The sequence below is a fragment of the Protobothrops mucrosquamatus genome, unplaced genomic scaffold (genome assembly GCF_001527695.2).
Source record: "Protobothrops mucrosquamatus isolate PMUCROS unplaced genomic scaffold, P.Mucros_1.0 scaffold_270, whole genome shotgun sequence".
Taxonomy (NCBI): Eukaryota; Metazoa; Chordata; class Lepidosauria; order Squamata; family Viperidae; genus Protobothrops; species Protobothrops mucrosquamatus.
Window position 1 is genome coordinate 198035 of NW_015386346.1, and position 25779 is coordinate 223813.

General features: G+C 57.3%; 3 protein-coding genes across 3 annotated transcripts; 2 read left to right on the forward strand and 1 right to left on the reverse strand.

Annotated features, from left to right (window-relative positions):
- Positions 1-227: 227 nt before the first annotated feature.
- Positions 228-980, reverse strand: RNF208 (ring finger protein 208). Its single transcript, XM_015831667.2, has one exon. The coding sequence runs from the start codon at positions 969-971 to the stop codon at positions 228-230; it is 744 nt and encodes a 247-aa protein (XP_015687153.2). The 5' UTR covers positions 972-980.
- A 7050-nt stretch (positions 981-8030) lies between these two features.
- Positions 8031-9350, forward strand: CYSRT1 (cysteine rich tail 1). The gene is made up of 2 exons (XM_015831635.1): positions 8031-8048; positions 8864-9350. The coding sequence occupies exon 2, from the start codon at positions 8970-8972 to the stop codon at positions 9348-9350; it is 381 nt and encodes a 126-aa protein (XP_015687121.1). The 5' UTR covers positions 8031-8048; positions 8864-8969.
- A 3561-nt stretch (positions 9351-12911) lies between these two features.
- Positions 12912-14059, forward strand: RNF224 (ring finger protein 224). Its single transcript, XM_015831636.1, has 2 exons — positions 12912-12931; positions 13555-14059. The coding sequence occupies exons 1-2, from the start codon at positions 12912-12914 to the stop codon at positions 14057-14059; spliced, it is 525 nt and encodes a 174-aa protein (XP_015687122.1).
- The last annotated feature ends 11720 nt before the right edge of the window (positions 14060-25779 follow it).

The following is a 25779-nucleotide window of genomic DNA, read 5'->3' on the forward strand; positions in this document are numbered from 1 at the left end:
GCCACACCTGGGAACAAGCCGTCCTGACCAGGGGTGACCCCCAAGATTACTTCCGCTCCTCAAAGCAGCAGCCATCCCAACTCAAGGTGCTGATCCCGGAAGGCCAGTCTGGTCGGCCTTGGCATCTCCCAGGACCTGTGGAAGCCACCCTTTTCTCCCTCGTGCAGTCCCACTGCCGAGGCCAGCGAGAGACTGTGGGCAGAGTGGGGCAGGGGCGGAAACACAGCTTACATGATGGTGCACGAAGAGAGCGGGTTCCGGACGTGGCAGGTGCAGGCAGCCCCACAGTATTGGCGGAAGGTCTGATAGCAGCTGCGGTCGGTCTCGCTGCTCCACTGGGCCTGGTTGGCCGAGAGTGCTTCGGCCGGCAGCCTGTTGAGGATGCTGGTGTTGACTGCCAGGGCAGCCAACCCGTAGTCGGTGAAGAGCACCGTCTCCCTCTTGCACGTGGGGCAGGAGATGAACTTGTACTTTGGACAGGACTCGTAGAGGATCTGCAGGCATTCCTCGCACACGGAGTGCAGGCAGGAGAGGATGCGCGGGCGTTTGTTGGTGAAGTTGTACGTGTGGCCGCAGGTGGGACACTCCAGGGGCTCAGACGGAGTGGAGGGGTGTAGCACGTACTGGTTGACGATCACCTCGTCCGAGGCCGAGGCTTGGCGGTGGTAGCAGAGGTCGGAGCTGCCCTTGCGCTGCCCTGGATACAGCCGCTCCCGCCGGGGCAGGGGCGGGGTCCGTGACAGCCCCAGAGACCCTGGGTTGTGGTCTAAGGTTGGGATGTCACCGCAGGCCTGGTTAACGATGATCTCGGACTCTGAGGGCCAGGCCCGCTTGGCAACCAGGGGAGGGTCCCGGCGGGGGGCCGGCACATAGCGTGACTGGGAGCTCTGCAGCTCGGAGAACTTTTCAGGATGGATGATCTTCATGGCCTCCATTTTGATGATGACCTGCTGCCCTTTCAGACATGACATGAGGAGGCTCTTCACCTTCCTGTCCGCGGCTCTGGGTCCTCCGAAGGCCTCCTGCATGAGGCTAGATGGGGCTTGTGGCAAGCCAGGCTTTGAAGCGGGCGCGGACCATGAAGGGGCAGCGCTGGAGGGGGACAGCAGGGCAGAGATGCATCCCGCAGCAGGACTGCCAAAACGGCTCCGACCGTCGTGCCGGCTGCGGCCTGGGCCGTCCAAACTCTCTGGGCAAGACAGGTTGCAAGGCGAGGGGCGATCTTCACACCAGACTTTTTATGCCCACGGATCCCGCTCTCTTGGCAGCAGGCCGTTGGGCCTAGTTCCCAGGAAGGGTGCTTGGCTGGCAGAATGAGACCCGGCTGGCTGGGTGAGCAGAAAGGAAAGGAGCCGGGGAAAGAGCACCGGTTGGCGGTTTCTTCTGCCCTGCCGGTGTAGCTGAGCCCACTCGGCTGCAGAGGAGTGGATGGAATGCGATTGGAGTCTCCGGGGGAGGCCTGCGCGCCTTGGTTCCTGTTTACGTGTGGGGAGATCCTAACAACGCTCAAGAATGTGTTTTGCAAATTCCTGAGCTCTGATGTGCAGCTTTCTCGGTGCTCTTTCCTGCAGATCAGGTCCCAGGAAAAGGCCCCCAGGTGAGGCAGGTCCTGCTCAGGTTTGCTCTGGGAGAGCTGCCCCTTCTTCTTCACTTGGAACTGGCTTGGCCCTTCAGAGCCCTGGAAAACAAAGCAGAGCAGTGCAAGTCGTTGGACAGCCGTGTTTGTGGGTGCCTTTGCTTTCCCCACCCCAAGGCAGCAGACTGGGACAATAAAAACACTTTGTCAGTTCTAAAAGGCATTCAGAAACTGGGGTCTCCTTTTAAAATACCAGCAATCCCGCCCGCATCTTCTGTGCTCTGCTGCTCAACTCCCCACTGGGGACTGTCATTTTTTTCTCCGTTATTCCCTGCCTCTTTCTTTTTTGTGTCTTTACTGTCTGTGGGCTAGGAGTATGCTTATTCTCCTCTGCCTGCTGCTCTGAGGCAACAAAAGGCCCCCTGGGGCTGTGGGCCCTCTTCGCTCAGCACTCATTGTCCCTGACCTTCCTACCCAGAGATAGCAGGGACAAAATTGGGCACCTTCTCTGTGCCAAGCATCTTATCTGGTCTTCAACCACCACCCCTTCCTGGAGAGAGGTCTGAGGGGCCTGGAGCTCTCGACTAGGTCTGGTGCTCTGCAAGCCGTTTTTGAAACTTGGCTGGGTGGGGGGCAATACACGGGGCCCAGGCACCTGTGTGGAAGGATAACCTGCAAAAGACCCGCCAGGCCCCAATGCAGTCCAGACATGGATGGGACACAAGGCTGCCTTGGCGGCCCCATGGAAATGTTTCCAAATGAGCACTGGACTCTTGAGTGCAGGTCTCTCTGCCGCCCCCCCATTTAGACAGGGGGGGAAGGATCAGGCAAGGGCTGTGCCAATCTCTGTCTACAGCTGCCAGGAACAATCTGCTCAAGCAGCGCCAGCCCAATTTCCACACTGCCCTAATAAGAGTCGTTGGTCCTTCTGCATTTGAGAGGCTGGGCCCCTGCTCCGCGTCACGGCTCCCTCGCTCTCAAGCCACAACTTGGCCACAGATGCCGATTGCAACTGCAGCCGCTTCCTCTTCAGAGGAATCTGGGAACTCCTGGTGGGTTTGTCTAAAGAGCAGAAGCAGGGGATTGTTGCTGAAGAAAGTAGCCTGCACTGAAAGGCTGGGGGGGGGGGTCTGAATCCCTCTTCAACTCTCACATGACTTTGTCCAAGTACAAATCTAAATGACAAAGCTGGTTAAGGGTTACCCATGGCAAGCCAGGAGGCATTGATGTGGACTAACGTTTCGGGATGGAAGCTTGTGAGAGAGAAAAACTTCATATTGCAATGCAGTTGTGCCTGTTTTGAACTTTAGGAGCCATGATGGGGAGGCGAAGGAGCCTCGGGAGGAATCGGTGCCATGAGGCCAGGGCACCGACCTAGCCTTTGCCCCAAGCCTGGCCAGGAAGCCTGTTTTGCAAAGGAAGGGACGACGGAGTCCTCCTCTGCCCGCCGCTCCAGTTGGGAGACTCCTTTGGGCTCCAGATAAGCTGTGCTGGCAGAGCAGGAGGAGAAGAGGACTGGCTGGCATCTCTGTACGGCCACAAAGCTCACGGATCCTTTCAGCTGCTGCCACCGCCTGGGTGGCTTCTGGGGGCCCACAGGCCCTGCATCGCTCTGGAGCAGAAATCGAGGCCAGACTGTCAGGCTCCTGTCCCGGGGGGCACCCCAAAAGAGACGCTCCTGCTGGGTGGCAGAGACGTTCTTGGTGAGGGTGACGAGGGAACGACACTAATGGAGGAGGAGGAGGAGTGGCATCTTTTGAGGGAAAGCGCCTGGTGAATTCAGGCCACGGTGCTTGCGTCCACCACCCTCCTTGCAGAGGCCCAGAAGCCCACGGCCGGCTCCGGCTCCAGCAAGCCCATCAAGGTTGCTGCCTTTGTAGAGCAGGCTGCTGCTGGGGCCTCTCTACTCCAGGACCCATGTTGTTTGGCCCGAGGCAGATGCTCAAACCGTCGCTCACGGGCATCCCCGCCCGCTCCCCCATCGCGCCCCCAGATCCTCACCTCCGGCGGTTCCCTGCCGGCTGTCCGGGAGCCCCGGACATCCTCCGCGGCCGGCTCCCCCCGCAGGCTGGCGCCGCTCCAGCGGTTCGGCCGAGGAGCAGGTGCGCGGGGAGCGGGCGCCGCGTCCTCCGGCTCCGCCGATGCGCCTCGGGGCCGGGACGGCGGGGGAGGAGGCGGAGGGAAAGCGCCCGGCCGGCGGGTCCTCTCTCCGGTCTCCGAGCGGCCCCGAGGCGGAGCGGGATGCTAAGCTGCGCCCGGCTGCGACTGGTACCCAAGCGAGGCCGCGGCGGCGGCGGCAGATTTGCCTCCCCTTCTGCGGCGAGCACAAGCCCGGAGACGCGCGGGCTGGCGGGCGGGGAAGCCTCGGCCCGAAGGCGGCGGGGCCGTTTGCTTCTGGTCGATCGGGAAGCCTCCCTGCCCTCCCGCGGCGCCGCCTCGCTCCGTCCCCCTCTCTTTCCGCAGTGAGAGCACTGCAGTGATGCAGGCGGCCCGGCTCGGCTCGGCTCGGCTCACGTTTCCCTCAATCAGCAGCCGCCGCCGCCGCCGCCGGCCCGATCTCGCGGCTGCGCTGCCTTAGCGCCCGCCCGCCCGCCCGCTCCTGCCAGCCGCGCTGCGGAGAAGCTTCTGCCGGGAGGTCGCGCAGGAAGATAAGAGACTCGCTGGCTTCTGCTCCGCCTTTCTCGCCCGCCCGGCCGGCCGGCCGTTGCGAAGCTACCCTTCGAGGCGGCGGCGGTGGCGGCGGCAGTTGCAGCAGCAGCAGCAGCTTCCTTCCGGCTCCCGGGTGGGCCTTCCCTCGCACCCCAGACCGAGAACCCTGCGGGGTAGGTCGCTCTGGAGCCGAAAGGGCAAAGCAGAGGCCAGGTGACCTCCAGCCGGGAGCAGTTGGGCTAGGAAGCCGGCAGAGATGCTGAGGAGCCGAGACGGGAGGAAGGCGCTCTGCAGCAGCGCTCTGTTGATGCTTCCAGCTGCTGTTGCTCAGCTGGAGCAGACGTCAACGCACACCCCTCCTTCAAGCTCCCCCCCCCCAGCCAGCCATCCCAAACTTGCTTAGCCTGCTCTCCCATCCCCACACAGTGGAAATAGAGAGGAAGAATGAAAGGAGACGTGGCCCCCTCCTGATCCCGGGCGGGTGAGAGCCTCCTTTCTGGGACCCTCCGTGCTCTTTCCACCCGTTCAAGATCCACCTTGCAGAATTTCCATCTTGCCCTCGATAAGAAGAGGCTCACTGAGTCCCTTTTAATCCCCACCTTTTCCACGTTTGTAAACTGCTTGGAAAATAACATAAGCAGTAAGACCATAATAAAAGTGGAAGGGGTTTTTGGCCCAGGCTGCCAATAAAAGCTTGGCTGTCCTGAGCAGATTCCTTCCTTCTCTGGGGCTGTGCCTTGCCAAAAGTTATTGAGGACAGTGGGGGGGATCCTTTTCTTCCCTGTGGGTCTGTACCCCACATGGGTCAGGGGACGCCCATAGAACAGGCAAGAAGTCTGCCTTCCCTGAGGACTGTCTCTTTAGTAGAAATGACAGAGGTTATTTTTTCAAAGAAAGAGAAAACAAATCGTGATTTGGGGATAACAAAATTCCTTTGTGCTTCGAGACATAAAGTGGGATAATTCATCTAACCATGGGGGAGGCACAGATGACAGGCCACCTGCAATTGGTCTGCACCTGCATGCACACCTTTGCTGTCTGTGCTCCTCCCGCCTGCCCCCTCCCCAGTTAATCAGGACTTTCTTGGGAAATCTCCCCTCCCTCTTCAGTTAACCTCAGCCCTATGGTAACCAGGTCCCCTCCTGAGATGATGGTCATCCAATGTCCTGAACAGGGTATTAAAATTGCGCGCCCACAAATATACACAGCCACCAAATGCTGCCTTGGAGATTGTTTTTGTGTGTCACCAGGCAGGAGGATTCCCCTTTGTTAAGCATTTCTGAATCCTGCTCTGAAATGAAAAGCTTCTGCTAAATGTGGCTCTCAACCGTTTCTTCAGACAGTCTAAAAACAACCTGTGGAATCTCCTGCCTCCAGAGATGGCCTGAGCTGGCTGGCAAAGTGGTTAGCGAAGGAGGCGAGGAAGCAGGAGGAGAACCGTTGGCGCTTGAAATCACCCTGGCTTCAGTTCCCGAGGCAGCAGAGAGTGAGTAGCCCTGTCTTGGGCACAGCGCAGAGGGCATTCCTATTTCTCTGCCCCACCTAGACGACTTTGGCTGCTGAAGTCCCTGGTCCCAGCCAAGGAGGACCCGGGGAATTTGGCTGGCTTGCCCCCAGTGGAAGAGCACCTGCCCTTCTCTTGGGGCACGGAGGGGGCCTGGCTCAGCATCCATTGCCTTCGCCCTCCCAGCGTTTGCGTTTGCGATTTTCCTTTGCACAAAGCTGCCTTTTTTCTCCAGCCCTTTAGTCTCCCTTGGCGGCCCCCTGCCTTGCCCCACTGGACATTGAGGCAGGGGGGTGTGGGGGCTGTGGGCAAGAGGGCACTCTCAGAGGCAGGGCTGGCAGACACCATCTTGAAGATGAACTTCGAGACAGGGCAGCCTGTTTCCGCTGAGGCCCCATCCATAAAGGAAGTGCTATTTTTTCCCCCTTCGTTCTACAAGCTTTATGTCTTATCGATGCACTATGTTTTCCTTCAAATCTAACTCATGTGTAAATGTGCACAAATTTAATTGAAACTGGTTTGGCAAACCAAGTGGGGGCAGGAAATGATGCCCACTTAACTGGAGGATGCTGCGCAGGTTTAACTGGGCGCCTGGCTGAGGACTGCAGAGGGCAGAGGGCACCGTCTTGTCAGCCGGGATCTTCCCTGGGGAGGCCAAGCGAGCCACTTTCATTCTAAGGAAACTTGCTCAGAGTGATATTTTGACTTGGTAATGATAATAATGATAAAGAAGATAACATTGCTGATCCCAGTCATGAGTCGAGCTGGAAAATTTGCTAAGTATGACTAAGAGGCAGCACCGGGCAGGACTAGGGTGGAACCCTCACCGCTTGGGGGTTATAACCACAGGGAGGGGCCCAGGAGATGGAAGCGCTGGTTCCGGGACAGGAAATCCTTGGTTTCTCCTCCAGCTGGAGACTCGGTGGGCGGTCACAATGGCCGGCTTTCCTCTGCCCCTGGAAGGGGGCTGGGGGGGGAATCAGGCCAGCTAGGCGACTGTTGGCAAGAGGCAGCTGGACTGGCCCGGGGCTCCCTTGCTCACGAGAGAAGACCGCCTTGGCAAGGGCCGATGGAAGCTTTCACCAAAGTAGACAAGGCCGTTAGTTGGGCTGTTGTGCTGGACCTGACCAGAGCGGTCAAGCTGTCTCTTCACCCTGAGCTGAGCGTCAGAGGCTCTCGTGCTTGCAGGTGGTTGTGAGCCGTGTGGCCTAGTGAGTGCCACACGAGTCGTTTGGGGAACCAAAATGAGGAATGGGGAAAGCTGCATTTTCTTTTCATTTTACTTACACATACATATGCATATAGATACATTATTTCCTTGTTTTTAAAATATGTATACCTCGTATGTAATAGTTCTTTTAATATGTCATTCAGTAGTAAGATAGGCGTGTCGCGCGCAGTTTATCCATAAGTTTGGTTACCTGCTGCCTTTTAGAGAACATCCCCCCCCCCAACTCTCAAGCATTGGGGTGGAGGGAGGGGAAGCAAGCCAGCAGGGCTAGGGGAGGGCTGACCCCTAGCGTCGGCTCTGGGGAACAGCACTCGCCCAGCCGGCCTGTCTCCTGGGGAGAAGGGCCCCCGAGACCCGCCTGCCCCCTCCACCCAGCCTCGGTCGGAAGAGCCGCTCTCTGTGGGGAGGGGGAGCCAGGCGCCCGGATGGTGGGGGCAGCAAAGACCAGGACTTGCCGGCCCAGATCTCCGCCCAGGCCCGCTTAAGCCCCCGAAGCCCTTCCTCTGAGCCAAAAGGCGCCGGGCGCCCGAAGGAGGGATGGGGGAGGAAGGGCCTCTGCCAGGCGAGCCGCTTCCAAGCAGTAGCGGGGCTTTGGAGGGGGCATCCTGAGGAGCCCCCTGCCCGGTGGGCCCTGGGAGATTTTGCCGCCCCCGGAGCCCTGCGATCGGGGCAAGGCGGGCGCCGGGTTGGGAAAGACTGCCGGCAGCGCCTTTTCCCCGGGCGCTCTTCCCAATGGGCCGGCGGGGGGCGGGAGGGGCGGGGGTCGCCGCCTGGAGGGTCGCGTCTCCCCGCCTCGGAGGACGAACCGCCGCCGGCGTCGGGGGTCAACCAGGGGGGCGCGGCGGAGCAGCTGCCGCGGCGCGTGTAGCCCCGAAGCCGGGCCGGGCGGGCGGCGGCGGAGAGCTGCGGCGGGGCTCGCCGCGTCGGCCGAACTTTGCTGGGCGGTGCGGAGAAGGTGGACCTGCGGAGGCGGGGGAGGGCCGGGTGCCTCCCCGGCTGGAGGCGGAGCAGACCGTTGGCAGAGAGGCCAGCGCAGGCCGGGCGGGCGGCGGGTTGACGGGACGTCTTCCTCCCGACCATCCTGCGAGGTAGGTCGGGGCCGCGCTGAAGCCGGCTCTCTTCCCCGGGGCAGCGACGGCGAGGCCGGGGTCCGGGGACGCACCGGGGCGCGGTTGGTGCTGCTCGGAGAAGGCGGGCAGAGAGCAGAGCCCGGGGAGGTGCTGGCCTGGCAACCTGGGGCAGCCGAGCCCTTCCGAGGCAGGACGACGCCTAGCTTGGTTTAGAGCAGCCTCTGCGTCCCCAGGGCAGCAGCCCTCGCCGCCGTGGGTGGGAAGGCCTTCCGCCGGGGGAGCTGCTGTCCCCCCCTCCCCCCTCCCCCCCTGGCATGAGGAGAAGCTTGCAAGGGGTTTTCCCAAAGAGAGCTGGAGGCCCCTCCCTTGGGCAAACGTCCCCGGGGGGCTTCCCTCCCAGAAGGAAGAGCAGGACCAGGGAAACAAAAATTCATCCAGTTACAAGTTGCCCAAATGCTGGAGAGCGAGTGACAGCCCGCTGCCCCCCCTTTCCTCGTTGTTTACTTTCTCAGTGCCCTTGTTGTCTTCTGTGCTACTGTTGCCACAGAGCGGCCAGGTAAAATTGGGAAGACCGGCTCTCTTGCTTTGGGCAGCTGTCCAGGCAGCAGCAGGACCCCCCAGGCCACAAGGCAGTTAATGCTTTGGAAATGGGCCCCTTTCTGTAGCCGCCAGACTTCTCCTGTCCGTTCTTTGGAAGAAGGGGGATGGCTGGTTCCTGACTTCCGCCATAATTTTACCAAAGTTACTTTCAGTATGATTCTTTTTAATGCCTCCTTTCTTGCTCTGCAACATGGGGAAATTGCTGACAATAAAATCTCCTTTTTGTCTCCAAGCGTTGGCTCTTTTCTTTGGCGACCGGACGAGGGAAGCAAGAGCCACCCTCGGGGGCTGCTGCAGCCGCTGCTCTTCCAGGAGCGTCTGCAGGCAGAGCAGGCAGCCATGGACCGGGGGCTCACCATCGAAAACCCCTATGCCAGCGTCACCATTCCGCGGGCGCAACTGAAGGACGACTTCCTGAGGGAGGACTTCCTGGGGGAGGACTTCAGTCCCAACGTCTTGCCCCCCTGCTCGGCAGCCCCACAGAAAGAGGCAGATCCAAAGTCTCCCTCTCTGGCTTGGAACGGCCAGAGGAGCCAAGCGCAGGTGGAGTCGCAGGCCAGGCCCACCAACCCCTATGCCAGCCTCAAGGTGCCCAGGGAAGAGGCTCCGGAGCCCTTCCGCTGGAAGAGCCACGAAGAGGCAGCTCCGGATCCCGGCTGCTGCGGCTGCTGCGGCTGCTGCTCGCCTTGCTGCAGGAAGTGCTGCTGCGTCGTCTCCTAATCGAGGAGCAGCTGAGGCTGGCTGCTGGGCATCGCCCTCCCTCCGCCAGAGCAGGTGTGCCCCAATGCCCGGGAGGCCTAAAGGAGCGGTCACCTTTCCTTTCCCCTTGAAGCCACGTGGGCAGCGGAAGAGGGCGGTCTGAGCCGGCATTCCACGAAGAACAGGGAAAAGGTTCCCCCAGCAAAGAAAGATGATGAAGTGTGGACATGGCGCTAACCCTGCAGCTGGAGCTGGGAGCCGGATTTGCTCCCTCTCTGCGAGGACCACCCAGAGCAGGGCCAGGAGGGCTGTCTGCCGTGCCTTCCCTTCCCTTGGGCACCTGGCCTCACCCCCCGCCCCTTTCTCGGGAGGCACTGCACTCCAGCAGGTGTGTGAGTGTGTGTGGCTGCAAGTGCGGGGGGGGGGGGGAGGCCGACCTTGCTTGCTCAGGGTGGGGCCCTTGGCCTTTGCCCTTCAAAGGGAGGCTCGGTGAAGGTGCTCTGTCAACAGCCAGGGTCATAAAACCTGTCCTTGTCCAGCCAGCTTGTCTTCCTGGTGTTCGTGGGAGGGGCACTCCAGCTCCCCCCCACCCGCCTGCCCGGTTTTTCTGCATTCTGTGGAAGCCTTTCCATTTTCCTTATCTTCACCTGAGGCAGCCTGGCTTGGGACCTGCTTTCTGAGCCTCCCAAGGACACACACTCGGAAGGTCAGCCGTGGGCGTTCCTTGGCACAGCCCCAACAGGGCGAGACTCCTCGTCTCCCTTGCCAACCTTGCCCCACCAACCTTTCCTGCACGTGGCACCCTTCCTCGTTCTCTGCCACGCCCTGCCTGGCCTCCCTTTCCACTTCATTGGCAATGGGGGCATCCGTGCCGGAGCGCGTGGCTCAAGGACAGGCGCCTGTGGCCCAGCTAGAGGGCGAAGGGCTTTGGGGCTGCTTCTCCAATGCTGCCAGGGAGGAGGGGCTGGCTTCCTGAGGCTCTGGGCTGAAGAGAAGAAACCAAACTCACGGCTGAGGCTGACTGGACAGCAGGGCACCCTGCGAGCGCAGAATAAAAAAGCCAAAGGAAAAATAAGAGGACTAGCGTTGCTTTCGGGGCGTCGGCTCATCCATTCGGAGGTTTTTCCTGACCGGATTTCTCAGCTCCTTCGATAGTGGTGGAGAGTCTCGTGGGAGACATTCGGAGACGTTTCTGCCTTGGAAATGGCCCACGTTGACCTGTATCAACACAGGAAATATTTTATGACATTTTGTATTATGATAATGTTATTGTCACAAAATGTTTTATAAAATTTGCCAAATTTCAATTCCACTGGAATCATGAGTCCTGGATTTTGGACACATTCTGTAAGTTAGCCCATTTGAAGTACTTGGTCCAAAACGTTTCGCCCTCTGGTCAGTTTCGCCCAGTAGGTAGAGATTTACTTACGTGTGTGTGTGTGTGTGTGTGTGTGTGTGTGTGTGTGTCTGTCTGTCTGTCTGTCTGTGTGTGTGACAAAGGGGACTGTGGGCTTCCTGCTAGTGGCCAGCTAAGGGGAGGGCCCACACTTGGAGCTGGGGGTTTGCCGGGAGCAGCAAGCTCCCCCCTCCTGCTTCTTCCCCTTCAGGCACGGCTTTCCTTCCCTCACCTGGCCAGGTGAGAATAGAAGTGGTGGCTGCAAAACGTCTGAAACAGCCACGATGCTGCTGGCCCAGGAGGAGCAGCCTTGCAGAGTCTCTGGAGTCTCTGCGGAGGAGCCTCCTCCTCCTCCTCCTCCTCCTCCTCCTCCTCCTCCTCCTCCTCCTCCTCGGTTGCCGGGCGGGCGAGAGGGAGCCAGGAACTGGTCAGCACACAAGCAAACAGCAGAAGGCAGGCCTTCGCCACCTAAATGTTTCCCCCCCACCCCCCAGGAGAAGGGCTGACTCTTACCCCTTATCCCCCCTCTCCTAAAGCTATGCCTCCCTCGAGTGAGCCCAGTTAAACAAACTCCCCCCCCACCCTCCGTTCTGTGAGGGGTTGAGGAATGTGGCGGGGTGGTGGTGGTGGCTGCCCCACTGCTGGCTATTCAGGGGGAAAGCAGGCGAGGGAGGGCTTACTTTGGGGTCTGGCACACTCAACCGTTAGGCCTGCAGCAGCGCTTTTCCCTCCATCGGTCTTCTGCCCCACTTCTCCACTTGCAACGGGGCTGCTTCGTGAAGTGAGGACAACACAGAACGTCTCTGCCCCATGTGTGAGAGGCTTTACTGGGTTGGCACGTGGTGGGTTCTGCCCCCTGACCTTAGTTATTGTAGCCAGAATGGAGGGCAACGTCCGTCAGCAGCCCTCCTGGGAAGACTTTGGAAGAGCAGCCTCTGTCCATCCCAGCCCTTCCACAGCCCTCCTGGGTGGGTCCTGACTACTGGGGAGGGGGAGGGGGCAGCAGCCCTATTTGGACTTTCTGACAGCCAAATACCCGGATTTGTCTGTAGGAAGAGGAGAATCTGAAGGTTGGCAAAGCATCTCTTAGTTTGAAGTGGTCACATTCTCTTCCTGCTTCCTTTTATTGTTCAGTCCATTTGGAAGTTATGGAGACTTTATGTCAAACAGGTGCTGCATCATGGAACAGTAGTCAAACTGTGAACATTTCAGAAATGTGGAATTGTTATTTAACTTTTTTACCTTTCTTTCACAGGGCAGTTTACAATACATGCTTAATGCGGCATATCAGGAAAGCTAGTAGATTTCCAGTTCAAACAGCAGGGACTAAATGCTGAGCCTGAAAGCCACCAATAAGAGGCTGAGTGGGATTTAAGAGTCGCCCAAAGAGGGGGGTCCTTCCTGCAGAGAAAGGAGGGCCAGGGAGGGAGCGGCTGGTGAGACCTTCCCTTCTAGGCCATTGGCCAAGGTTGGGGCTTCAGGCCGGAGAACGGCCTCCCTGAGGCTAACCTGAACCTGCAGAAGGAGCATCACCAACGCAAAAGGAGCAACTCTGCTAGCAGCCCTGCTTTGCGTGCGTGCACACACACACACACACACCCCGTCTCTTGTTGCTGGCAGTGTGGCCCTCAGGCTGTTCTCAGGTTGCCCAAGGGGCTTCCCTGAGAGGCTCACCTGAGGCTCCTCACCCAGCAGCCCCTCTCTCCCAGCTATCCTCCTCCCTGCCTCTTGGACTGAGGATAGAACAGCCTCTCTCTCTTCCACCTTGGCAGAAGCCTGTGCTGCAGGCCGAGACCAGAGGCTGGGTTGGGGACACGGGGACCCTGAGGTCTAGGAGGGGTCGCAGATGGCTCTGGAGGTGCAGGAATCTTTAAATCCTAGGGGTCGTTTCTCCTGTGGGCAGAATGTGAGCACTCCAGGCGTTTGTGCAAAAGGCGGCTTCATGACTGACTCCCAGGGCGATGCTGGGAGATGAGTTGGAGGAGGCAGGCAAGGAGGGAGCATATCATTTCCGTGGCTCTTGTCGGCCAGGACAACAGTAATTCTATCTTGTGAAGTTGGCCTCCTCATGGTAGCTACAGTGCCAGCAACTGTGCCTGAAATGTGAACCTCAGATAATTCAGTAGGGCGAGAGGCTGTGGCCAGAAGCTGTCAGCCTCCCTTTCTTTCTCTGGAGGAGAGTGAAGATGCAGCAGGAGCAGGAAATGTAAGTTTCTCCCGCAGAAACCGGCCTGCTGATTGTGTAGCCCCAGAGCCCCATCAGCTTCCACACTTTGGCCTTGGGTAAGGTGAGCCTTTGCAGAGGATCGTGGCCTGTTGCCCGACCATTTGCAGAGGTCACCCTTTTTGGGGTGCTGCATTTGGCAAGGGTTTCCATCTCATTTTCTCGCTTGTCACTTGAATTAAGGCTCTTAAGTGACTGGCTTGGTCACCTGGTTGTCTCCTGCTTTCAAAGGGTCAGTTTTGCTGGGCAGCTTTGCATGAAAATTGCGGGTGGTGCCGCACATGATTCCCCCAAAGGAATAAGCCACCATCTAAAACCTGTAATTCCTTTGCCAGCAACCTCTCTGTCCAGATCAAAATGTGACTGGGAAGTTGTGCAAAAAACCTCGCCCCATTTTTTTACTCTAGTTCAGGGCTTCAGAAACCGAATCGGGAGAAGATTTAGGAGTTTCCGACTGACGGGCATTGAAAAGCGGTCCCAGAGCTCACTGCCTTCTGCAGCAGGCAGATTTGAAAAAGTGGTGACTAAGACCAATTGGGGCTGCCGCCCAGAGTCCGGTCCGCCTCTGGCCCTGAACGATTCTTCTCTTGGGTTCTTCCCTGCAGGATTGCTGTGGCTTCTGGGCTTGAGGACGACGAGGCTGCCAAGCCCGGCCCGGAGGCCACTGTCCCCAGTCCCAGCGGCCTGAAAGTGGAGTGCATCGTCTGCTACTGTTGCTATGATCTCTCTGCCCACCTCCCTCGCCGCCTCCACTGCGGCCACACGTTTTGCCAGGCCTGCATCCGGCGCCTCAACGTGGTGGCCAGTGAGCAGTGGTGGATCCCGTGTCCCCAGTGCCGCCAAAACACCCCCACCCCGCGTGGAGGGGTGGCAATGCTTGACTTGGACCTTGTGGCCTTCCTCGCCGTCAAATCCGAGAAGGCAGTTCCCCGGCAGGGAGGCCGGCTGCAGCTGGAGTGGTTCTCCAAGGAGAGGCCGGTCATCACGGAGCAGCCGAATGGCTCCTGCCTGGAAGTTCTGCCTGAGCCCCAGCCCTGCTTTCCCCAGAACAGCTGCTGCCACTGTGACCCCACGCTCTGCTGTGGAACCGTTGCAGCTTTTCAGAGCTGAATTAGCTTCCTGCCTGCCTGGGGCAGAAAGTAGGAAGAGAGGAGAAGCCTTTACTTGTTGCTGAACGGCAGAGTCCCGGATTTTCTGAAAATGTCTCCATCTTTGCTGCATCTTGCAGGACTTCCCCACTCTGGTGGTTTTTTTAGCAAAATCTCCTGACCAGCCCAGGGCTGCGTGTAAACCTTCTGGTCCCAAACCTTGCACCAGCTTCTCAGTGCTTGCTTGGGGATAGCAAGCTGGGCATGGCTGCAGACGATAGATGGCCGGTCCTATTCCTCGGTTGCGTACTTAGCGAGGTGTCTTGTTTTTTTTCTTAGTTGAGCCTCCATGGCTTCCCTTGAGAGTTTAGACTTCTGCTGCTGAGAGTGTCCAGAGGATAAATCTGACCTGCAAGGGTCTCTCCCAGCACATCCGGCGGCTCGGACTCTGCCCCTGGTCTCTTTTTAGTAAATGACAGGCTGCTTCCAGAGAAGCACAAGGTCTGGAATGGCTGCCATTTTTACAGAGGAGGGAGACTCCTACGTGGAGAGCCGTTTGTCTGAAATGGTATAGGATCTCCTGCTTAAGCAAGGGGGTTGTACTAGAAGACCTCCAAAGTCCCTCCAACTCTGCAATTCTGTAGTTCTGCTCGTCTCCCTCTTTTATCCTCCCCTGATCCCTTCTTGTCTTTCTGCCGCCCTGGGCATCAGGCACCCTTGGAGCAAACACTCTCAGCCCTTCTCTGTTTTCCATTTTTGAAGAACATGCTTGGGGTGTGACTCTATTGGATGCCGAACCTCAGCAAAGTAGCACTCTTTGACTCTATAAGTTTTGTAAAAGGTATATTTTCTTAATATTTTTAAGTTAGTCTCTTCTTCAGAAACTGGAATGTCTTTCTGACAAGAGTTCACAAATGAAAGAATATCATACTGCCATGCTGCTGAAATAGTAATATTACAATATTTTCTGGTATAAATGATATCATTATTAGAAGAAAGTAATGTTAACATTGATGATCTACAGAGGTGCTAATTTCACAAGGGGTCAGTACTGGACAGTAAATTTTGATTTTCAAATCTGTGATACCCGAATGCTTCTCAGACACTTGGTAAAAACGTTGTTTAACTGTCTGTTTCTCATCTCCATCCCCTTAATTTCACTTGTCGAATTTGGCACAAGTGAAAATGCTGAATCTAGCCCATCTTGGATGTTTGAATGACAGGCAGGCAGAGTCATATCTGATTCATGCAGGGATCCAAAAGGTTTGGCTGCTTCTGCTTTCCTGATGCACCATTACTTGATCTGTCAAGTTATATTTTAGCTTGAGATGCTTTGATTGTTTTTAATTAAAAGTCACAAGTCTGTCTTTCCAAATATGAACCTGCTCGGTATTTATTGATTTATTTTTTTATAAGTGGCTGTCATTATAAAAAAAACAGGGGAATTCTTACTCATGAGTATGCTTAAAAGGCAGCCACAAAGTCCTACAACCTGCACCTGGAGGCGGGGCAGAGGGGCAGCCCCACATCAAGGGGAAGCCAGCCTGGGAGCCTCCTCAGGAAAGCCTCTCTGGAAAGAGCAGCCGGTTTCTGGGTTGCGCCTCCCCTTCGGGGCAGGCCGCAGAGGGCCTCTGCAGAGGTGGGCCTGGGGAGACCTTGGGGAGACCTGAGCAGAGCCCTGGGCGTCTGGGCCTGCTGCTCTTGCTCGTGGCCAGGCGAGAAGAGAGGTAGGAAGCATTCGGGCAGGTCTCCTGTTGCTCTGGCCCTCGGAGGTCTCTGGGCCTGCCAAGCTGGGGAGGCGCAGGTTTCCAGATTGCTTATTCCCCCCCCCCCCCCCCCCCCCNTCCTTTCCCTGTTCTCGCTCCAGTTCCTGCGTGAGGCCTAGCGGCAGAGGCCTCACCGGAGAAGCCTGCCTGGAGTTAGCAGGGCCAGTCGAGGCAGGTGTGGCCCAGAGGGTCTCTGGAAGGTCTTGGCCAAGAGAGAGCGGAGAGGTGATGCGCTGGCTGTCCGACCCGTGGGTGGAGGGGGCCCCGTGACGCCCAGAGATGTCCTCCCTCGGAAGGGGCCCAGCGCCTGGGCAGGACCCCTCGTCCCCTGCTGCACGGTGGGGTAGGGTGGGGAGTTTCCAGTCCTGCTCAAACGTTGGTCCTCCTTTTACTGGCGGGTGTTCCAGATGGACTGTGTTACCGAATATCTGGGCAGCTCTCAAGTGAGGGCCCAGCTTGGCTTGATCAATGGTGGAAACGTATCCACTTGAAGGTGTCCTCACATCCCGGAGGCTGCCGAAGAAAAACGATGGTTTTCTCTGATTTTAGGACCCGTTGAGATGGGTGGAGCAGAATCGCACTGGAAGGTAGCCTGGGGGCCATTGGCATTGCTCTTCATAAGTTCTGGTGAGAGGATAATTCATCTAATCTTCTATCTATGCAAACAGAGATCTCCCTTGCTATCGCCCTGGTCAGAAGTGCTGGTCTGACCGGTTATCACGCTCCCCAAGTCCTCATTCTGAAATATTTCCTTTTCATGCCCTCTTGTTTCTTCCACTGCTGGGTCTGCCAAATCTCATTTTATTATTTGGATTTAAAGATTTTGACCTGTGGATTCTAAAAGGCCTTGTGAGTCTGGCTGTGTGAATGAGGGCAGAGAGGCACACAGAACCTGCTAGAAGATTGCTTGCAGAACCAGTGCCAAGTTGCTGGTAGACCAAAGAATGAAGCTGGCCTGTAGTTAGAAGAACAGATCACCTATGTGCTCCACCGTGCCTGTGATAAGTGGCTGTTCCTGAGAAGGTTGAACCTTGGCCTGATGTGTCTGAAACTCAGTAGTCGTTGTAAGGTTGAGTGGAACTAAACACCAAAGGACTAAAGTTTAGCCCTTTTCTGTTTAGCAACAAAAATTCTGATCCAAGATGCACCTTTACTGCTTCTCCATGCAGGACAGGGGTGGTGCCCCCCAAACTGGATCCCATACAGAGATGAGTTCTGCTTCTATCTCCCGGCTGCTCCTGCTCTCTCCTGGAAGGAGGCCAGAATCTTCTGTCAGGACCAAAAGGCAGATTTAGTGGTTATCAAGGATTACAGCAAGCAAGTAAGAAGTGGTCTTTGAAATCTGCACTCTCCATGCAGGGGTTTGGCTTGGGTCCAGCTACCATGAAGACAGCTCTGTTGCAGATAAGGCAGCAGCTGCACCAGGCCCAGACGGGCTTTAACCTGCCCACTTTCTGTAGAAGTGGAGAGAATGCTGCTGTGTTCCCAACCTTGCCTTTGAAACTTACCTTGGCACAGACGTTCCTGAGGGACCTTACCGAAGGTGCCAGGGGTCATGCATCATACTTCTGGATTGGGCTGGCATGGCGAGAGGCTCAGCTCACCTGGGTGGATGGCACTCCAATATCACAGAGTTGGTACAGGTGAGGGAGGAAAGAGTTTGGTGTTTGGTGGGTAGGTGGGCGGGTGTCGCGAGAGAAGGGAGGATTCAGCCAATGTACACAAAGCCTGAAGAGGTGGCCTAATCGGCCTCTCCTCTCCCATCGCTTCCTGACTGGGGAAGACCTTCCCAGGTGGCCTCCAGGTCACGGAACGTCCATCGACATTCTTTTTTCATGCAGTCCTATTGAAATCCCTTCCAGCTCATGCCTTGGTTTTGGGTTTTTCAATTTCACCAGCCACTGGCTGCAGGGCCACCCCGGGAAGGAGCACTGTGTCCAGCTTGTGGGCATCTACACTGCACAGTGGAGAGACTGGGACTGTGAGGCCAGCACCTCATTTATCTGTGAGAAGCCGATAAAAGGTATGGCAAGAAAAACTGGCTCTTTCTCCCTCCCAACTCCAACCATAAGGAAGAATAACACATGACAGATACGGTGGGAAATGGAATTGAATTAGGGGCGTACACACCTTGGCAATGCGGAAAAAGGCATCCTGGGACTGATCAAACCTGACTTAGCCCACATCTGTTACACACACACTAGACAACTCACCCTCAGGACATGAAAGCAAAAGGTGCTTCCTGATGAGTTCCCACGTTACCGTTACTTAGTAGTCGAGTGCCTCTGAACATGGAGGATTCATCTGCCCTCTCCAGAGGAGTAGAAGGTGTTGCTAGATAGGAAATCAGTTTCTCTTTGAAACCACGACCTCTATACTTGAGAATCTCCGCAGACATTTTTGAAACTCGCATTTTTTTCTGTCTCGTCCAGATGCCTTTTCCAGCATCACCAGAAAAGTGCGTTTCCGCTCTCACTGCTATGCCTTCCATTTCCCATCCCTGCGGGAACAGAGGTCGTGGAGAGAGGCCCAGTCTTTCTGCCAGAAGCTCGGAGGGAACTTGGCCATTATCCACAATGAAGAGGAGAATGCTTTTCTCTCAAGTAAGAGGTCTGCCGATTCCCCAGGCTGATCAAAAGCGACCCACTTGGAATGGCCAGACTCAGCTGTCGCCTGTCCTTCGGTTCTCTGCTTTTGCTCTTCTAAGAATGACTGCACCCCCCCCACCCCCACCCCCCGTGCATGCTTGACGGAGAAGAAAGAAGGAGGGGGTCAATGCTCTTCAGGGGACTCATTCCTGCTGGTTCTGCCCCCCCCCCCACTTACAGGTGCCTTTCCTGAGGATGGCTGGCACCTGTGGATCGGTCTGCGCCTGGGGGCCCTGTGGAAGTGGAGTGATGCCTCGGCCCCCACCTACCTCCGGTGGCACTCAGGTACTTTTCTGGGCCCCTGTGTTACGTGGCTGAAATCTGTTATTTGTCCTGACATTTCCTTTTTTTAAAGAGCATTTTGGGTTATAATTACAATGAAATCATAAATGTCAGAACAAAAAAATCCCATTACCCTGTTACAGCACATTTCTATAACATTATTATGCTACTTTAATGAAAATGGTGTGGGAGCTTTACTGTACAGAGGGAGGGCGTTACCACCCATTCACAGATTTTAAAACTTTCCTGTCACACCATCTTGAAGAAAGTTTTAACCTGCTTGTGAGAATAGGCTGCAGAGTGTCCTGGAGATGTGGGAGGCTGACTGAGCCCAGCATTCCCCTTCCTCTCCCATCAGCCCCGACCACAGGCCAGGACCAGTGCGTGGCGCTCAGTCTTCGGCCCCTGGATAGCAGGCAGCATGGGACATGGAAAGCCAGGCCTTGCCAGCTGCGCCCCACAGCCGAGTACGTAGGTTTCATCTGCCAACTCCAGTACGGTGAGTGCAATAAATTGAGGTGGGAATTGCCAGACAGATCCACACCCAGGTTGCTTTTCCTAATAGTACTCAATCTAAATAACCAAGGAGGTGTGGAAGCCCATAGAATAACCTCTTACTCTTGTGTTATTGTGGAACACGGTGGTGACTTCCACAATGGGAAACATGATTCAGGAATATTTTTGTGTGCCAAGCCCAGAAGACTAGCCCTCTGGCCTGTTGAACTTACTGTTATCTAAAGCTCTAGAAAAGTCAGATCCTTTCACAGGCTGGGAGCCTCACATCACTTCAAGAGATGATCCAAATACTATTTCAGAACCCAGCTGTAAATTCCCTCCACAGGCTGCTCTTCCTGGACTTCCTTGAAGGAGGCCTACTTCATTCTGTTCTTTGCTGGCAGATTCCTGTGGCCCCCCAGAGCCTGTCTGGTTTCTCCTCCCGGGCGGGATGGGTCCTTACGCCACAGCTGATGTCACCTTCTCCTTGCCTGGCCGTGCCACCTTCTCTCTGGCTTTGACCTGCTTCCATCCGAATGGCACCCTCTTCTTGATCATCTTTGAATACAATGCCACTCATACCCATGGCAGCATCTTTAGTGAAGACGGCAGATTTTTGGTGCACAAGAATTACCCTCATGCACCTTTTCCCTCCGGCCTCAACACCTGGAGCTTCATCAGCTACCCGGATGGCTTCGCCTGCTTCTTCAACCACCAGGAGCACTTCCGACTGTCAGACAGCCAAGAGGTCTTCCTTGCGAACATCAGCTCCTTGCAGATAAGCGGAGCCACCGTAGTCAACGCTTCCCTGGGTAGGTTGGTCCAGCCAGCCTCAAGCAGGCACAGCAAGGGACGTGACCAGCTGCCTCGGGGAGGGGGACAGGACTGGCCTGGCTGGTACATCCTGACCCCCCCTCAGTCGGAGAAGGGTCTGAGCATGGGCTGCTGCTTCTCTGGCGGCTACTCTGCTCTCCTCCTCGCAGAGGGAGCCCTCCTGGGAGAGCCAGTCTTGTAGCCATGCACTGGAACTAAGGAGGCCAGAGGTCCCCGGCGACTCTGGTGAAAGATGGCTGTCTCCAGATCAGAGGGAAAGGCAGAATTCAGGGCTCTCCTGAGTGTTTTGAAGGGGCACGGAGCCCCTGTTGCCCCTGTGAGATGCCCTCACTCCTTGGCATCTTCTTCCAGAGTATCCGCTCTCCTCTGACTTGCGCTTCCCTTACGGGAGCAGCCTGCAGCTGGAGGATGCCGTCCACCGCTACCTGGGCAACTTCACCCTTGGGCTGTGGATCCGAAGCTCCTTCCGGGACTCTCCTCGGATGTGTGCAGTCAGCTACTCCTTGAAGTGGCAGCAGCAGGCAGAGTTTGCGCTCTTTCTTCTCTCGCCTTCTGGACTGGAATTCTACGCCAAGGGGTGAGGCGGCAGGGTCTGTGCCATTGGCCCTCCCTCCCTCCCTCCCTCCCTCCCTGGGGCCATTAGAAATCCATAGCCCCTTCCTCTGACGTCCCTGCGGCCTTGCCTGGGAATGAGCCGCGTGAGAGAGCCACACAGGGAATGGAGCCTTTTGCCCTTCCTGCTCTGATTCTGCCTGCAGGGCCCTGCTGTTCAGTGGCACCCGAGTCCTCCTTTTGGATGGGTCCTGGCATCACCTGGCTGTCTCGGTCTCCAACACTCCCGGCGTCGCTCCCTTCGAAGTCTTCGTGGATGGAGAGACCTGGCAGCCAGACCGGTCTGAGAGCAGCGGCTTCCTGTGGAAAGGGCTGTCCCTGGGAGGAAGACTCAGCCTAGGGCAGCTGGAAGGGGGCCACGGGGGTGAGTCCTGGCTGAGTCTCTTGGGGATGATCTGCTCCGTGGTATCCATGGCAGGTCTGCACTGGTGCCAGGAGTAATGGCCTTTACCATCTCAAGTGCCCTTCCCCCCCCTCTTCTTTTTCTCTGTAAGGCCTGTATCTAAGAGAGAACAGCATCCTGGCTATAGTTACTGATTTATTTGTACGTGTGCGTGTATTGCATCAGGTGGGGATCTTGCTAACCAGGGTCACCTTGCAGGGACCAGCTTCTACGCGGGCGATCTCAGTGAGGTGAATCTGTGGGACCGAGCCCTTTCTGAGTTCTCGGTGAAGCAGCTGGCAGCCTTGAGAAACAGGTGGAAGTTCCCCGGGAACGTGGTGAGCTGGAGCCAGCTGGTTGCGAAGAAGCCTCCAAGTGTGCAGATCAGCCCTCCCAGTGAAGAGCCAGGTAAAGTGCCGAGGGGGGGGGCGAATTCTGAAGGGTTGGCTGGACACCAACTATGGCTGCCCTGACGGGGGAGTTTGTTGGGGCATCGAGATGGGTTGAGATGGGGGTGATGCAGCTGCCGGTCAGTGGGTGCTCCATGTTTCCCATTTATTTTGCACCCCCCCCCCCAGTTGGCCTATTTGTTCACCTCCCTTTGCTGATGGCTGAGTTGCTGCCTCTCTCCCCAGGAGGAGTGGGGATCCCTTCCCAACTTCTGGTATCACCTTCCTTTCTTGCTTCCTCCTTTTCTGCCGCTGCCCGAAGCCTAGCCCGGCCCCCTGTTCAGCAGGGTCTCTTGGTCTGGGGATGAGCCCCCAGGGTGATTAAGGCAGAAGGAATCTCTTCCTTACTCAAAAACCGCTCCAGCTCTTCGTCCTCTTGACCCCAGAGCTCCCAAAGGACAAGGGTTAAGTTCACTCTGGTGCTTTGGAAATAAATGGTGAACCGTAGTGTCTTTCTTGCCCCTCCTCTCCTCCTCTCCCCCCCTCCCCGGCCCCCCAGCTCGTCCGTTTGTGTGGCTTGGCCTCCTCCGGCTCAGAGAGAAGGCGGCTTGGGTCCTCTGCACAGACCCGGAGCGGCCCATCCTCCACATCCAGCCCATGCTTGGCCCGTGTGCCAGGCGGGCTCTCTGGGGGTTGCAGCTGAACGGTCGACTCCGCAACGTTGCAGACCCTCCCGCCTGTCTTCTGGTCAGTCACGGCTTCTTTGCATTCTTAACTCTGTATTTTGCCTGTTTGTCTTTTTGTCCCTGGAGACCCTGGAGGAGTCTGAAGACTGTCACTGTGGGAGGGTGCGGGCATTCCTGAGTCCTTCAGAAAAGCACCCCTTGGTTTATGAGCCAAATGCAAACCAGTTCAAGGTCATGCGAGCCACTCGCGGTCCACTCTGTGCAGGTCACCTCAGGCGGGTCCTCGGTGCTGAGCAGCTGGGACTGCTCTGCTGACCCCCGGAGCAGCTTCCGCCTCTTGCCGGACATGCGCCTGCAGAGTCTGCACTCGGGGCTCTGCTTGTTTCAAGAAGCCGCCAATGCCACCCTGTATCTGGGGAAATGCACCACTCGGGCCTTGTACTTCCTTCTGGATCAGGGTACGGTCTCGCTTTTTCCCATCAGCAGTTCAGCGTTGCTCGCGACGTTCTCTGTCCTTTCTCCGCCTCCGGCGAGGCTCTGAAAAGTCCTCTGGTGAAGGGAAAGAGAGGGGCTGAATCGGATGCGTCTCCTGCCCCCACCCCCCACCCCAAGCGCTGCTGGGATCGGGGCTCCTCGTTTGGGAGGCCACTGAGCCTGCCCCTCACTCTGAGGCTGGAGGAAGCCAGTTGCGTTCACAGCCCCCCTCCCCCCAATCTGGTCTTTTCTCCCCAGATGTGCACTGCCCCCGTTCTAGGGGCTGGAGACCTTGGAAGGACAAATGCCTCTTCTTCGTGCTGGATGCAGCCCTGGAGTGGAGCCAGGCGCAGAGGTTCTGCCAGCGGTTCCACGGGGGGAGCCTGCTCTCACTGAACAGCCCGCAGGATCTGGTGAGCAGTTGAGCTCTGGAGCTGGGAGTTGCTGGCAGGGCCGCCTGGAGCAATAAGGCGAAGGGCCCACCCGCTCTGCATCTTTCTGGGAGGCTCCAAGCCCAGCCAGGAGGCAAGGGCCCTGCCTCCTCTGGGGCCCGGAGATTTGGGTGGGTGGCGAGGAGCAACGGGCAGTTCTGTGGGTTTGGCCTCCGGATGGCCGGGAATCCCACCGGGCGGAATTGCGCCCTCCCCCCCCTGTGTGTGCCTTGCAGATGTGGCTGCAGGGACAGGTCCCAAGGAGCCTCTGGACGGGTTTGCACAGCAGTGGCAGAGATCTGTGGAGCTGGCTGGATGGGTCCCAGTTCAACCAAGCCTTGCGGCGGTAAGAGGCCTCCCCACCCCCGAGGCTCCCCTCCAAGAAGCTCTCTGCTCTCCGTGGATCTGCTCCTCCCACAAAATGGCCAAGGCTAACTCTGCCCACTCCTGGCATGTCGGGATCTTCTCTGACTGGGCCAAATGTGTTGTGGAGCTTACCTGGGTTTTCTTTCACACCTTCTCCTCTTTCTCTTTTTCACGCAGCTTCATGTTCTCTCTGGAGCCTTCCAGCACGGCAGTCTGCATGCTTGCTCTGGCCTCTGGCTTCCTGAAGGCCGAGCCGTGCCACAGGCCTCACCGGTGGATATGCCAGGCTCCGCGCCGAAGCGGTAAGAGCTGGTGGAAAAGAGGGCAAGGCCTTTGCCCCTCGTCACACAGTTTGACTGTCTGGCCAACGGCTTTTCCACAGAAACGGCACTTAGAGGAGCAGCCCAGGAGCCCCTTGTGGCAGGATGGAAGCTACGGAGGGTGGTGTTTTGTGGCTGATGGTGTTAGGGAGTAGAGAAAAAAGGAAGAAGAGGACAGGGGGGGGGCTAAGCATGGCCAGGAAGGAGACGGAGCTACATGGGACGGGAGGCCGAATTGCCCACTCCAGCAGTGCTCTAAAGGTGGCCTAAGCAAAACCTCAGTCTTCTGGTCAGCTGCTGCATTGTCTGAATCCCCCTCCCTTTCTTGACTTTTTAAGAACTAAGCAAGCCAGCTGGAGCCCCGGCTGACCTGGTCTCTTGACCAAAGGAAAAGTGCGGGGGGGGGGGAGAGGGCCCGTGAGAACAGCAGGAGGGCTGATGCAGGGACTGTCGCCTGGGACCCTTCCAGCTGCAGACCGGGGGGGGGGGTTTCTTGCCTTTCACCTGGCCTCTTTGATCTCCTCCAGATTTATACATGACCTTCCCTGGGAAATCCTTTGTGGGTGCCAAGGCTGCGGATCTGAGCTTTCGTTCGCTGCAGGCCGCCCAGCAGCAGTGCAGCGCATTGGGCGAGGGCTGCGAGGTTGTGGTCAGCTCTGCGGCAGGCCACCACCTTATGGTGGGGAGACGCTTTGTCAGCCTGGAGGATCCTGGAGCAGCAGCAGCAGCAGCCGTGCACATCAAAGCAAGATGCTCCCCTGGCTACTCTGGGCAGGACTGCCAGGCAATGTGCCCTCGATGCGAGCCCAGCTTAAGCTGCAACCCGCTGACAGGGCTCTGCGATGGCTTCCTCTATTACCGAGAGGCTCCCGGTAGGTGAACTGGGAGGGTTTCCCCTTGGATCGGCCCCTTCCGGCTCTAGCTTCGGCTCCCCCACAGCTCAGCCTGGCTGAGAGCCTGGCTCTGGCCAAGAGGGGCCGTCCTGGGCGCGCCAGTGTGCCATCCTTGCAGCGAGAGCCTCTCCCTCAAGCCCAGGCAAGCAGGCGAGGGACCCTGGCCCTGGGGGGTCCGGAGGAAGGGGAGGAGCTTGGGGTGCAAAGGGTGGGACCTTCCAGACAGAAAGGACGTGTCTGCCTCAGATTCCTGCCCCGGCTCCCCTCTGGGGTGACGGTATAGCCCCCTTTCTTGTCCATCAAGGTGAACCCTCTTCTCACAGCCCTCATCGCCTCACTGAAGTGCCTCCCGCCTGAGGTTTGGGTGTTTGAGCGAGGAAGCTGCTGGTCTTACGAGCGCTACAGGAGTCGGGCTGAAGCCAAGGCCATGTGCAAGAGGTACCTGGGCAGCACAGTGAGGAAGGTTCCGCCCCTGAGCAAGGTGAGGGGCGTGGTGGCCTTGGAGTGGTCCTCTCCTCTGGGGTGCGTCAAACCCTACCTGGGAATTGCGATAATACAGTTGCTCCATCTAGAGAGTTTTTGCAAGGATGGCTCGGATACCTGGAGTCTTTAGAAGCTGAGCTGCAGAGTCTGTCTGGCCCTCCCCTCTCTCTGCCCCCTCAGATCCCAGCTGGCCCCTCTGCAGATGGGAGACGAGGCTTCCGGCAGCCAGGAGGCTCACTTTGGGCTTGCCAGCGAGAGGAAGGTAACATGGTTTTGCTCCACACAAACCGACACAAGAACCAACCTGGGGAAGGAAAAAGGGAGACGGACACAAATACTTTGCTCTACAATCACCAAGAACTGACATGCTTCCTCTGGGATTTGGCAAGGACAGAACCTGTCCCGATTTTATCTGAGTCTCTTCAGAAAAAAATTTTTCAGGAAAACCTGAGCTGAATTCAGACTCCACAGGCCATGGAGCACAGCACCTGGCTTACTGCAGTGGCCAACCCAGTGGGAGCCCTCAGCCAAGGCAGGAAGCTGTCTGTGCAATCCCCCAGTGGCTGATAATCAGCAAGGCCAAGAGGCAGGAGAGCCTCTGGCGGCTACTGACGGGCTGAGCCTCCTTTCCTCCACATCCTCTCCTTCTTCCATTATTTTTGAGCCTCTCACTCACTGTTA